General features: G+C 51.8%; 5 protein-coding genes across 5 annotated transcripts; 4 read left to right on the top strand and 1 right to left on the bottom strand.

The window, feature by feature from the left end:
• Positions 1–2,767: 2,767 nt before the first annotated feature.
• J4E83_010846 (uncharacterized protein) lies at positions 2,768–4,364 on the top strand (the record flags this gene model as incomplete). Its single annotated transcript, XM_049337724.1, has 3 exons — positions 2,768–3,010; positions 3,061–3,678; positions 3,726–4,364. The coding sequence occupies 3 exons, from the start codon at positions 2,768–2,770 to the stop codon at positions 4,362–4,364; spliced, it is 1,500 nt and encodes a 499-aa protein (XP_049183165.1).
• A 2,084-nt stretch (positions 4,365–6,448) lies between these two features.
• J4E83_010845 (uncharacterized protein) lies at positions 6,449–8,476 on the top strand (the record flags this gene model as incomplete). The annotated part of the gene is made up of 1 exon (XM_049337723.1): positions 6,449–8,476. The coding sequence occupies one exon, from the start codon at positions 6,449–6,451 to the stop codon at positions 8,474–8,476; it is 2,028 nt and encodes a 675-aa protein (XP_049183164.1).
• Positions 8,477–9,506: 1,030 nt separating this feature from the next.
• On the top strand, positions 9,507–11,039 carry J4E83_010844 (uncharacterized protein; the record flags this gene model as incomplete). The annotated part of the gene is made up of 5 exons (XM_049337722.1): positions 9,507–9,674; positions 9,772–9,901; positions 10,016–10,139; positions 10,207–10,664; positions 10,723–11,039. 5 exons carry the CDS (start codon positions 9,507–9,509, stop codon positions 11,037–11,039), a joined length of 1,197 nt encoding a protein of 398 aa, XP_049183163.1.
• Positions 11,040–11,057: 18 nt separating this feature from the next.
• J4E83_010843 (uncharacterized protein) lies at positions 11,058–11,465 on the bottom strand (the record flags this gene model as incomplete). The annotated part of the gene is made up of 1 exon (XM_049337721.1): positions 11,058–11,465. One exon carries the CDS (start codon positions 11,463–11,465, stop codon positions 11,058–11,060), a length of 408 nt encoding a protein of 135 aa, XP_049183162.1.
• A 585-nt stretch (positions 11,466–12,050) lies between these two features.
• Positions 12,051–12,896, top strand: J4E83_010842 (uncharacterized protein; the record flags this gene model as incomplete). The annotated part of the gene is made up of 1 exon (XM_049337720.1): positions 12,051–12,896. The coding sequence occupies one exon, from the start codon at positions 12,051–12,053 to the stop codon at positions 12,894–12,896; it is 846 nt and encodes a 281-aa protein (XP_049183161.1).
• Positions 12,897–12,982: the final 86 nt, after the last annotated feature.

Here is a 12,982-nt window from a genome sequence, read left to right as displayed (position 1 = left end):
TTTTCCGCTGCAATGAGGTTTTTCTTGGGCGCGTCACTCCTAACACTTCCTTCACAATAACATGCCATTCCCAATGTCGATGTGCATCTTCTTCTCATGTACATCTCTCTTGTCTCTGCGCGGAAAACCACGTATCGCGCGTTCGCAGCCCAGAGCTCTGCAGTTGAATCGACGGTCCTCCAGGTGGGATCCTCGGTAATGGCGTCGTAGGTCCGGCATGCGTGTGTACTTCTTGTTGCAGTCGTCATAGGTGCAGATGTAGACCCTCTTGGTTTCGACTCGGTAAGGTATAGTGGTAGCAGTGCCAACGGCCGTTGTATCTTGTTGCCTTGCTGAAGAGCATGTGGATCCTGGAATAGGAGATAGCCGGTACCTACATTTAACCGTGGACTCATCGGCAACATCAGCAAAGTGCAGATGTTGCCGATGGGGCTGATCCATTTGCTGGGGATATCCGATATTTGGCATGCGAATGTGGCAGCCAGAGGTATTGTCGCCTGAGTCCATAGCGTTGTCAAGGATGAGCGGTTCCGGCGTGGCGGGCAGGTTGGGCGTATTCCAGTGGTTGGGAGCGCCTGTAATGACCTCGCCTAGCCAATAGACAGGTTCTTCGAAGATGTCTTTGTGGTCAACGGAGGTGTGCCACGGATAACGTGATCTGTTTATCCTAGATGGGGGCATGATCTTGACTAAAGCTTTTGGGCATTTGGTCGAATTACATACTATGCGCAATAGAAAGTTCTGCTTAGATCAGTGTATATATCGTATTGAACTTGTTCCTATAAGGAGACATCGGTGTAATGAAAGAAAAAGACCATACGCAAGGAAATACATCTTTGGGCATTTTGGGGGAAGCTTTTAGACAGGGACAAATGAGAGTCTAGCCGGAAAGAGTCGTAAAGACATGCCCCCATCCATGAGTGTCAGTCTACCTTCAACGATAAATAGAATTCGAACCAACATACGATGCACAGCTCTGGAGAATCCCACCAGCGGTCATGTACGGGGGCGTCGAAGCTGCAGCTTCCGCCCCTTCGACTAGCGTTCTGCAACTGCAACTCCAGTCGGGCTGCTCCGAAGGCGCCAGGTACCAATCTCTTCGTTCGGTCTGCCTGAAGTGGAATCCGAGTTGAGCTTCATCGTCGGGCAAGGCAGCAGCGTATAAGCTGGGGCGGAGGGCCAACGGAACATCTCGAACGGTGATATCTTCGTTAATATGCGTGTATGAATCCATATCGAAGTAATGGAGCTTGATCCTGAGGATGACAACGGCGAAACTATAGATCTGGAAACAACGAGGATCACGGATGATCATATACCATCTCGAGCAGTGATAGATCAGGCTGTGTTGCCCTTTCATGCAAGCGCCCTTCGGGCTGAGAGGGGCACTAGCACGTGTCCACGTAGGCTACCAATAGTGAGCATTCGTAATGTGTCCTTCAGCTTGTCGTAGCATAGCACGCAAGAGCCAAGAATTGGTAGCGTTTACTACGAAAGACATCATCAATGCGGCCAATGGCTGAGATACATTCCTACATGCGCGTGACGATACGCGAGGCGTCCAAGGATCAGTTGTGCAGGCGGCCATTAATTACCGAAATGCAAAGGGCGTGGAAAGCAGCTTTAGCATAGAAAAATAGCGCGTATTAACTGATGGCCGCAGTTGGCGGCTTAACAAACGAACATGAGGTAGTGATGCTGATGTGTGGTTAGTGCAGGTGCAGCTTGGGATGGTGTGGCAATCACGAAGTGGGGCGGCGCAGTTTACCCCCGCGGAAGGCTGGACGGTCTGGCACCATTTCGCCGTCCTGAACGCGTCCTCTCCAGATCAACCACACATCAACGTCGACCGGTTTGTGCCCTCACGCAACACTCGAATGCTAATGCGAAATTTCATGTCACTTCATACAAAAGCGTATATAAAGGGGAGTTTTCCAGGGCTTTCTTAGAAGCTCGCTCCCTGCGGAAAAATGCTGTACCTGTGCCGTACAGTTCTCTCCGCGGCGACGCTGAAGCCGCGACTCGATACAGGTACAACAAGGGGCGTGTCTCTCGGAACTCCAAGGCCTGTGTCAGCAACGTCTTTACTGCGGAACAACTCACCTACGATGCGTCGTCGTGGACTTGTCCGGTATATTCGGTCGCACATCGATACTCAAAGTCCACTCTTGATCCTTGCTTTGGGTAGGACAGGATGCGGTCTCTGATACGTCTTTGCGAAACTTGGAAGACACTTCGTCGTCGTGATCCAGCATTTCTACGCGCTTCTAACGCGCGTCTCGACCTAGCGCGCATTATTATCCGATGCGCAACCTCCAACACCGGTAGGCAATACCTTCTATATTTGTTCTGTTCTATCAATTTGTTTTCCGGCCGAACTTGGCAGTTCAATGAATCTTCCGAAAATCTCGTAGTAAGCTTCACGCGTGGCTACCAATCAGTTCACCACGGTACCTGCCCAGAACGAGTGATGGCTTTCACGATTACCCTATCGAACTGACCCTTTGCCTTCGACTCACGTCCGACCCATTGTATCGGTAACAAGGATGCTAGTGAACTACATTTCCTTTGTTCCACAATGTTGGAATTGGTGGAGAAGCGGGAAAGACCAAGGGCGCTCCTTAAACTAACAACGGCGACAAGTTGGTGAGGCGCGCAATTCACGCATTTTCACGAAAGTTTGCCGGTATCTGAAGTCCTATAAGATCAAAGTCTACAGTATGGAATTCCGTACTGCATCTGTTGCTCATCGGATCGAACCACAACAATGTTGCGCAACACTCTTTCAACGGCGACCGCCCTAGCGGCCTATGTGGTTACCACTCAGGCTTCGCTAAACATGTCTGATTCATCTTTCAAGCTTTTCAAGTCTTCGTTGAGTCAGCTTGCGGAAGTCTACTTGCCAGGCTCAGAAGAATTTGCCAATGCCACTGTACGATGGGGCGCCGGGCAGACTCCGCACTACGATATGATCGTGAAGGTTGCGACGGAAGAAGATGTTCAGGAGACTGTCAGTAAACTCCTACTATGGTAAACCTCCCTTAGCTAACATCAAGCCAGATACTCTATGCCAATGCCAACGATAAGCCGTTCCACGCCATCTCGGGCGCTCATGCGACGACAACATACCTCAACAACATTACCAACGCCGTTGGAATCTTCATGCGGGGTATGAACGATATCTTCATCGTCGACGATGGCGATACTGCTTTGATTCAGGGCGGTATCCTCAATGGAGACGTCATCGACTTCCTGGGGCTCCATGACAAGCAAACAATGACAACGGCTTGTGCCTGCGTCGGCTACGTCTCCCCTATCCTCGGTGGAGGCCATGGCTGGAACCAAGGACGTTACGGCCTAGCATCCGACCAGCTCGTTTCCGCGCGTATGGTCCTAGCCAACGGTACCGCCATCACCGTCAACGAGAGCAGCCCAGACCTGTTCTGGGCGATACGTGGCGCTGGCCACAACTTTGGTCTAGTGACACAGGCTGAGATCAAGATCTATGACAAGAAGCCAGTTGTGGATGGATGGGCTGTCAGCGGCTACTTCTTCACGCACGACAAGATGGAAGACGTTGTCGCAGTCGCGAATACCTGGATGACTGCTGCTAACAGGTCGGTGAGCTTGGAACATTACGTCGTCTTCTCCTTCGATCCCGAGGTAGACCCAGTGAACGTAAGTATAAATGCCTTCTAGTACTACTCAATTACTAACATCACCAGCCTATCGTCATCATCTGGGTAATTTACCAAGGTGCCGACACCGTCCCAGCCCAATACACCGACCCCTTCGTCGCGATGTCCCCCATCAACACCGAATCAGGCATAACCGACCTCGGCGGCGTCAGCAGATTCACCGGCGCCGACATCGACGGCCCCTCCTGCACCAAAGGCTACACGCGCTCCCTCGTCCCCGTCTCAGCAGACACATACGACGCACCTTCCCTACGCGAAGTCATAGACATCATGACCACCTTCCCAGCCGAGTTCCGCAACTCCGCCGTCCTCCTCGAAAGCTACTCCACCAACCGCGTCGGCGAAATCCCCAGTGACAGCACTGCATACCCCGATCGCGATGGCCAGCTCCTCTTCTCTCCGTTCATGACCTACGACAAGAATGCTAGTCTAGATGCACTCGCGTGGAAATACGCTGGTGAGATTCGCGACACGATGATTAAAGGGACGAACAAGCCGTATGAGTCTTACATCAACTATGCGAGGGGTGACGAGACGACAGAGCAACTGTACGGGTATGAGCCGTGGAGGTTGGAGAAGCTGAGGAAGCTGAAGAAAGAGTATGATCCTTTTGGCAAGTTTAACTTCTTTGCTCCCATTTTGGGTGAGGATGGGCAGCCATTGTAAGGCTGAGCCAAGTGGCTGGGGGGATATTTGGCTGGATACGTTGCCATCGCTCGCTGTATACAAAGGGGAAGTAGTCGCATGCGAGACTGTTACAATAATACATTCATTCGCTTCGCGCCTTGCGTTTTGTCTCGCTTCGGATTGCTTTGTGATGCATATGCGAGTAGCCGCGCGTAGTCAACTCGCGATCTGCGCTTATTCACATGCTTACTGAGAGCTCAACCCGCCACATCCGCACAATGTAATCTTTCCACACCAATCGCTTGAATGATAGAAGATGACTCTGCAGACTTTCCTTGCGCAGGCGATTCACACATCGCATTCTAGTGTATGCGACGTGCCGATAACGGCTGATTTAGACGCCCATGGTGGCTGATACATCTACGACGTGGAACACTCAGGGACATTGTTGGTGGTTATATAGACCTACAGCCCTATGCCTGACAGTATAATGATCTTTTAACCTCGTTCACGAAGCCGCGACGATGTTCAGCCGCCCGTTTGAGTTCGCCGCATCGGGTGAAGACGACCTGATCCCACTCGTTGACCCTTCTTTCTCGACCAAGACGTATACGAAAGAGACGAACCCATTCGACGTTCTGACGGGCGCAATTACGCATGGTGAAGACGCGCTCTTCGACGAGGCCATATCTCCATCTAGCATGTGGTCGGCATCAAGTCGCCCAAACAGCAGCCCGTCCGCAGCACCAGAGACGATGCTGCTAAGCGCCAACATTACAGCTCGTCGCCCGCTCGCTAAATCACACACGTTTCCAAAATACAAAGAGGAATCGCGATCGGAAGTCCAGGGTCGAGGAGAAGCGAAAAAGACAATACTCGACCTTGTGTCCATCGAAGAAGTGCAGACCTTCAGACTAGAGGGCTCTTTCATCTACGCCACCGCGACGCAGAACATCCCGCGATACCAACTGCAACGCGATCGCGACCGCGACGGGTCCGTATCGAAGTTGCGTATCCGCGCGGTCCATGCACGCGAGACGCGGTCATGTTCAGTACCAACCACACATACGGCACGTGACCAACCGATCCCCTACAGTAGCGAGGAAACGTTATATAGCATAGACGAATTCGAGATGCGCGGCAAGAAAGCTGGAACACTCCCCGGAAGCATTCAGATGACTTCTGGGGAGTCATTATGGGGCGGCCAGTGGACGCGTATCTGGCATGTTACTAAATGTAAAGCTCGGCATCATGTGTGCGATTACAGAGGTGTGTGTGAGCCCGAGAAACATCTTTTGTATTGTGTGAAGAAGCGCGTGTGGGAGGATGCTGAGGGTGTGGTTGTTGCACGGGAAGAGACTGGGAGGGAGGGGCTGGGTGCCGCGAACGCGTCTCGATCGTTGATGGGAGTCGAGAAGTATAGAGAGGAACTTGTACTGGAGACGACGGATGGAATCGAGAAAGACGGGAAGAAACGCGATCTGGTAATGGCGTGCTGGGTGATGAAGTTGTGGATGGCGGAGGAACTCCGGTGGGAAGGAAATTGAACGCGGGAAAGACGCCGAAGAGAAGGCAAGGCAAGGCGTCCAGTCTCAGGCCGAAAAATAATTACGGACCTTTAAGGGTTATCTCAACTAATCGGTGAAACATTGCAATCGCGTTGCATGCGTGCAGTGTTCTTGATGCAAAGGAATCATAGTGCGTCACGTGAGTAGGCATTGTGAGCTACGCGCGCCCGCACCACGTGTTGACAGCTGTCAGAAGCCCCTGCATAATACAGTATTGTAGTAGATACGATTCCAAGTCTCCAGTTGTTATTCCAAAAGGAAGCATCTGCGTCAGCATCGAAGACCGAAAAATGGAGTTGGGCAGGTCAAGCGTCGTGATAGCGCGTCTTCCGGCGCGCCTGCTAGACCGAGCGCCACAGCCAAGGGGTGAGAGCCACCGCCTCATCCATCCATCATTCCCGGGATCATCGCTCAGAGGGGCATTCGCGACTTTGGCGATTGCGACCACAATGACTTGATTATTTTCACTCAAAGACTTTGTCTACTTCAATGCCATAAAATTCCCTCAAGCAAACCTCAACTTCCAAGTTTGGCGGTCGAAGCCCTTTCGCCGCGATGCCGCTCATCACCCCCTCACGGCTCGCCATCATCATCGTCTCCTTTTCGCTCTTGACTTTCTTCTGGACTTTTGGCCTGCCGCAACAGACGCCCCAGCCGACGATACCCGTCATCGACCATTACGACCACAAGAATGTGCATACCGAGCCGATAATACCGCCGCCCGTCATCGAGACTCCGCACGCGACATCCACGCCGATAGCACACGGAGATCATCCGAAGGAGACAGATGATCACAGATGGGACGATAAGGGAGCGCAGGGTGGAAAGGGGAAGACAACACCATCCGCGCCTACCGAGACAGGCGTCGCGGAGTACGAGGAAGATGGCGGAAGATGGGAGGATAAAGAAAAGTTGAAAGGTGGTGATAAGCCCAAGAGCATGTTGGCTTCAGGCGCAACGGCCGCACCTACAACACTGGCCACTGAGGCGAAACCTGCATCGAAGACTCCGATTGCGGCCAAGCCGGATGTTGCGCCCACGAAGCCTGCCGAAGCCGCCGTCCCTACACACGCAGTCGAGAAGTTCTGCAGCGACGCCGACGGAGCGAAAGACGTCATGGTCGTCCTCAAGACATCGAAAGCCGAAATCGAAAAGCTCAACAGCCACCTCAGCAATCTGCTAGCCTGCGTTCCCACCTTTGCCATCTTCAGCGACCACACCGGCGAGTTCCAAGGGCACAAAGTACACGATGCGCTCGATTCAATAAGCGGCGAGACCAAGTTCAAGCACAATGAGTTCCAGGAATACCAGCTTATGCATGCTGATGCGGAGCACAAGCCAGACACGAAGAAGCTGGAGGAGCTTGAAAAGTGGAAGTTCTTGCCCATGGTGTACAAGGCATACCACATGAACCCCAGCGCCAAGTTCTTCGTCTTCATTGAAGCCGACACAAGTCTGAGCTGGACGAACCTGTTGCAATGGCTGAACAGGCTGGACTACCGGATACCGTACTACAGCGGAGCGCCCTACTACATCGCGGGCACGCAGGTGGCGCAACGCGGAGCGGGCATCATGATGTCCCAGGGCGCATTACGCCGGTACTCCAAATCTTACGATGAGCTCTACACAACCAAGTGGGAACCGGACAACGGCGAGCAATGCTGCGGCGACTTGATGCTAGCAAAGGCGCTTGGCGACGCACACGTGGAATTCTACGCTTCTTGGCCACTTCTCCAGAGTGAGCAGCCAAGTACACTTGATTACACCAGGAAGCACTGGTGTGCTCCTGCCGTGTCATGGAATCACCTTGGCGGTGACCAACTCACGAGGCAGTGGGATATTGAGAAGAAGTGGACCACCGCGAATGGCTGGAAGAAGCCATATCTGTACCGCGACGCCTATCACGATTCAGTGGAACCGCACATCGAAACGCAAAAGGTGGGCTGGGACAACCTGAGCCAGGACACGAAGATCGTTGCACCAGAAGGACGTCGGCAAAAGCTCAAAGACGACGCTGCGAAGAAGGAGAAGGAGAAGGAGAAGGAGGAGCAAGACGCCGAGAAGAAAGAGAAAGAGAAAGGAGAGCAAGACACTGCCAAGAAAGAGGAAACCCCGAAGGAAGAAGACAAGACCCAGCAAGACGACAAGAAAGAACCCGCAAAACTCAAACTCGACACCGCCCCACCCCCCGACTCCCGCGTCTTCCAAGAAGCCGGCGCCCTCCCCACCTCGAACAGCATCTCCAAACGCGAAGACAAGAAAGGCGACAAAAAGGACGACAAAAAAGGCAAGGAAATGAAGGAAGACAAGAAAGAACCGCCAAACTGGGACAAGCTAGCCGAGAAACACCCCGATGCAGCAGATAGCTCCGAGCGCTGCCAGGCCGTTTGCTCAGAAGTGGAAGACTGTCTGCAATGGCGGTATACGGCGAAGGGGGAGGGAGAGTGCCATCTCAGTAAGGTGATTCGGTTGGGTGGGAAGGTAGGGGATGAGGAGTGGACGAGTGGGTGGGAGGTTGAGAGGATTAATGGGATCAGGAAGGAGTGGGCGTGTAAGGAGGTTAAGTGGAGGTTTTATCAGTGAGATGGGTGAGATGGGTTCGGAGGGTAGATTGAGGAAAAGAATGGCGTTTTTGGTGTTTGTTTGTAGGAAGTGGGATTGAGATGAGAGCTTTTGTATAGTGTTGAGCTACTCTTTATTAGAAGCTCGGAAGCTTTGGAGGACGCGAAGTGGTTGTATATACCCTTGTTTTGTTAATGTATATGGTCATGGCATGATGTCTTTGGGTTCAGGAGCTGAGTGAAGGTCGTACCGCAGACATGAAGTGGGTCTATCTTTCCACAACCACGGCTGTGTTCCGTCGCTACCACGTCACGCATATATAGCCAAACATTATTTCACCATATATGTGTCGCCGCGTATGATATTCACTTTTCGCTTTTCTCAATCACAAACGACATCAAACGGCGCCACTTTCACTCTTCGACAACGACGACTTTTCTGTTCATCAACTTACATTACAAAACTACTTCTCGTTTCTGTCGACACTCCGACGTCACCCAAAAAAAAAGGTACAACCAGTTTGTATAGATACGGAAAGTTTCACTCACAACCTAGTCCTTTCAGAAGTAACGGACGATGCTGCTAGCTCGACTCTTCGGTCATATCCAGATGCGAGCACTCTACGGACGGTTTCCTCCTCCCAGAGGCTCGATAATCTTTGGACTGGCATGCTGCTGGGGCCAATGGAAGATGGACAGGGCACGGTTGGAGAGAAAGAAGGGAAAGATCGCGAGCCTAATGGGCGGGGTGTAGACGATGCCCATGCGGAATTGTCAGTTCAGATCAGCGAGCCCACCATCAAATTCTCTTCAACTCATCAAGATCACCATACAAACGTCGTCAGCCTTCCAAGTATACCCCTGGCGCATATGAGCAAAATCATGCACCCCACCGTTCCTGCCTTCCCGCGCTTGACCTGGAATGGCAGGCGCGATACGCCTTCTTGGCTACTTGCATTCTGCCGGCATATCTATCATAGATGCCGTATCATCGTCAACGTCAGTCAAATCTACTCACGAAACTTACTCTCCTTCTTTACCATCCGCATATCATGGAGTCCACCGCTCTCTCCCAACTCAAGACCCTGCTAGCCGCCGCCCCAACCCTCCGCGCTCAACTCAGCAACACCGAGCGCCTCCAACTCAGCGGTCTAGCCGAAGCGCTTAGGAACGAATTGGAAAGACCAGATGAAGCTGTCTTCCGGGTGACGTTTAATGAGGTACGTCTCATAAGTTATGGTGGTCTTTTCCAGGTTTGCGGGGTTGTGGCTACTGCATCTGGTTGACTAGCGCTAACCACGAACGGAATGCATTCAGCCTGGACATTATCTCGCTATTCGACTCGCTTTGCAATGGGGAGTTTTCGAGGCGTTGGGTGATGTTGGGGAGAAGGGGGTGTCGTGTGAGCAGATTGCTGAGGGTGCGGGGGCGGATGCAAGGTTGGTTGGTATGTGTGCACTATCGCAAACTATAACAAATGCCCTCAAGATTGGCATGCGGAACTATTTGGAGGGACTGGAAATCTTTGTCTCATGAAATGATACTAATGAAGAACGTACAGCACGCTTCCTACGCCATCTAGCAGCAAACGGCACGATCCGTGAAGTCGATCATGATACCTACGCAAGCACTCGGCTCTCAGCTTCTCTGAGGCAGAAGTCGTTCAAAGATGCTGTGCACTTCATGTAAGCCCCAAACTCATACTCTCACGCACATACATACGTCTCAATACTCATACCACACCCACAACAGGTTCGACGACTTTTACAACGTAGGCTGGCGCGTCCCCTCCTTCCTCGACTCAATTTCCCACCAGAATCCATCCGACATCAACAATGGTCCCTTCCAACACGCACATGGTTCCTCTAACAAGTCGCTATACACGTATTTTGACGAAGACGCAGCTATGGGAGAGCGATTCGGCGGTATGATTCAGATGTACAACGCTGGTAAACCTTTCTTTTGGGAGGATGGGTACTATCCATTCAAAGAGCGGTTGGTTGCAGGTGGACCTGTGTCTGACGATGAGGTGCTACTTGTTGACATTGGAGGCGGCGATGCGGGCGATTTGGGGATGTTGAGGAAAGCGCTTGGAGGAGATGTCAAGGGGCGACTCGTGCTGCAGGAATTGAAGCATATTGTGGATAGAAGCGAGCAAGATGGATTTGAAGCACATGTTGGGGACTGGAATGAGGTTCAGCCGATTAAAGGTAAGTTCCTACGGTCATGCCGCAACCCTACTCATACGGCACTAACGGTCCCTAATAGGTGCGAGGGCCTATATGCTCCAACATATTCTCCATGACTTCAGTAGCGATGACGCATGTCGCCGTATCCTGAGCAATATCGTCTCCGCTATGAAGCGCGGGTACTCCAAGCTCCTCATCAAAGAGCTTCTAATACCCGATCGAAACGCACCGTGGGCGTTTACGGCCATGGATGTCAACGTCATGCAGTCACTTTCTGGTCAAGAGCGGATTGAGTCGCAGTTTCGCGAATTACTCGAGTCGGTGGGGCTCAAAATTGAGGGTATTTGGAGTCATGCGAACGCGTTGGACGTTGTTATTGAAGCCTCTCTGCCTTAAAATGACGCCTCTCCCTATCTACACCAGTTCCCAATCGCTACCAGATGCCTCTTTACTCGATATAACATACTTCCTCCATCCCTCCTCCTCCTCCTCACCATTCCCCTCCTCCTCCTTGTCATTCTTGTAGTCGTAATCCCACAACATATCTTCAAACTCAAACATGTACTCGGGATGAGACAGGCCCTGAACCCAGTAAAAGAACTCAGGGTAGAATCCTTCTTCTTCTACGCGCGGAATCTGGACTTGCTCGAGGAATTGGACTAGGTCGGGTGAAAGTGCAGACCGTTCGACTTCGGCTTCCTCGCCGAATACTTGGAACCAAGATTTGCTGTGCGACGCGAGTGTATCTGGGGACCGGTCTGAGCCGACCCAGCCATGTCGTACGATTTCGTTGTGGAGAGAGATGCAGCGTTCGACGTTCATGGGTGATGGGACGATGGGGCATTGAGGGAAGGCAAACAGAGATATCGGAAGCGGGTTACAATACATGTCTGTGCTACCGGCTCTTTGTATGGCAATTGCGATTGATAGCTTTATCGAGAAAGATGCTACGCAAGACTACAGCGCATAGACGAAGACCTAGGCTGCAAAGGAACTAGCAGCCAAGACGGGCGGCTCGGAAGTCAAGTTTAGGAGAAGAGGGTAGCGAATATATGGAAAGCCTAGAATATGTGCGTGTGGTGAAGGCGGCGATGAGCGAAGCGGTGTTCCCGTCTCTCAGGTGAGATTGTCTCGGTCACAAGGTGAATGCTGACCACCAGGCCTCGCATGGCAATATTTTAGCGACAAGGTAAGAATGAGAAGTCATCTCTCTCACTCTTTGGGAGTCTACACCTCGAAGGGCAGGTAAGAGGCAGTGGACTGCAAGTGATTGTTTACTTAAAGTCTTTGGTATTTCTCCTGATTCCTACACTCCATTTCTCCCTACCTCTGCGATCGGATCAACATCAGAGTCAGGCAACAGTATGCCACCCAAGAGATCCCACGCCGAGATGTCGGCTACAGGAAATGAACCGCCTGCGTTGGATGTTTGCCCACAAGGAGAACATCTGGTCGCTTTGTGAGTGGTTACGTTCTTGCTTGAAGTACACTCCACTGACCATCTTCGACAGTGCACAACGAGAGCATGAATTTGTCAAGATATCACTAGGTACCTATGACGCCAAACTCGGTTCCATCTTCCTGCCCCGTAAGAAGTTCGAATCCGTCTATCCCAGTGACCACGACTTTTTCTACCATCAGCGTGGACCCGAAACCGCACCGAAACTGTTGCTTTCCGGAAGGAACTGCCCCGAGGTACTTGGTCTGTTCGTACAATGGCTCTACACTGGAAGATACACTGAGTTGAATGGCCCAGTAAAGAAGCTGGACAGCATTACCAGGACTCCGCGCCTGGACATGTGCAACTCTTACGAAAAAGACACTATGGAGTGGACAGCCAAGGCTGCGGTACTGGCTTGGACTTTGGGTAACGACTTGAGATTACCCGAGTTCCAGAACTATGCTATGAAACGCCTCTTCGCCGCTTTCTCACGCCCTTCCAAAAGACCGCTACTCACACCAGCCTTGTATAAATACGGTCAAAAAGTAGACCAACACTGGTTCTTCGGAAGTCTCGCCTCCAGGAGTAAATGGATGGACAAGGGACAACTGGAGCAGGCGCTGGGCGTAATCATCATTCGAAATTGGGGCGACACGGCTGTTGTTGATCAAGAGGAAATGGAATCGTGGTCCGATTTGCTCAGATCATGCGACGCACTCCGGGACAAGTTCCTTGAAGGATCTTTATTGTCGCTCGAAGAACGTCGTGAGAAGGTCTTGGTGGCAGAAGATTATTTCGAAACAGAAGTCTAGAGGGAGGAGGAGATATTAGGTACGGATGGCGAGTGCGAAAGCCTTTAGTTACCTAGATATCGTACGAGGAGCTCATTGCCGGGCTC

The sequence above is a fragment of the Alternaria metachromatica genome (genome assembly GCF_023757995.1).
Source record: "Alternaria metachromatica strain BMP 0045 chromosome Unknown scaffold_53, whole genome shotgun sequence".
NCBI lineage: Eukaryota > Fungi > Ascomycota > Dothideomycetes > Pleosporales > Pleosporaceae > Alternaria > Alternaria metachromatica.
The sequence above is the reverse complement of the archived record's forward strand: the minus strand, read 5'-3'. Positions and strand labels throughout refer to the sequence as shown.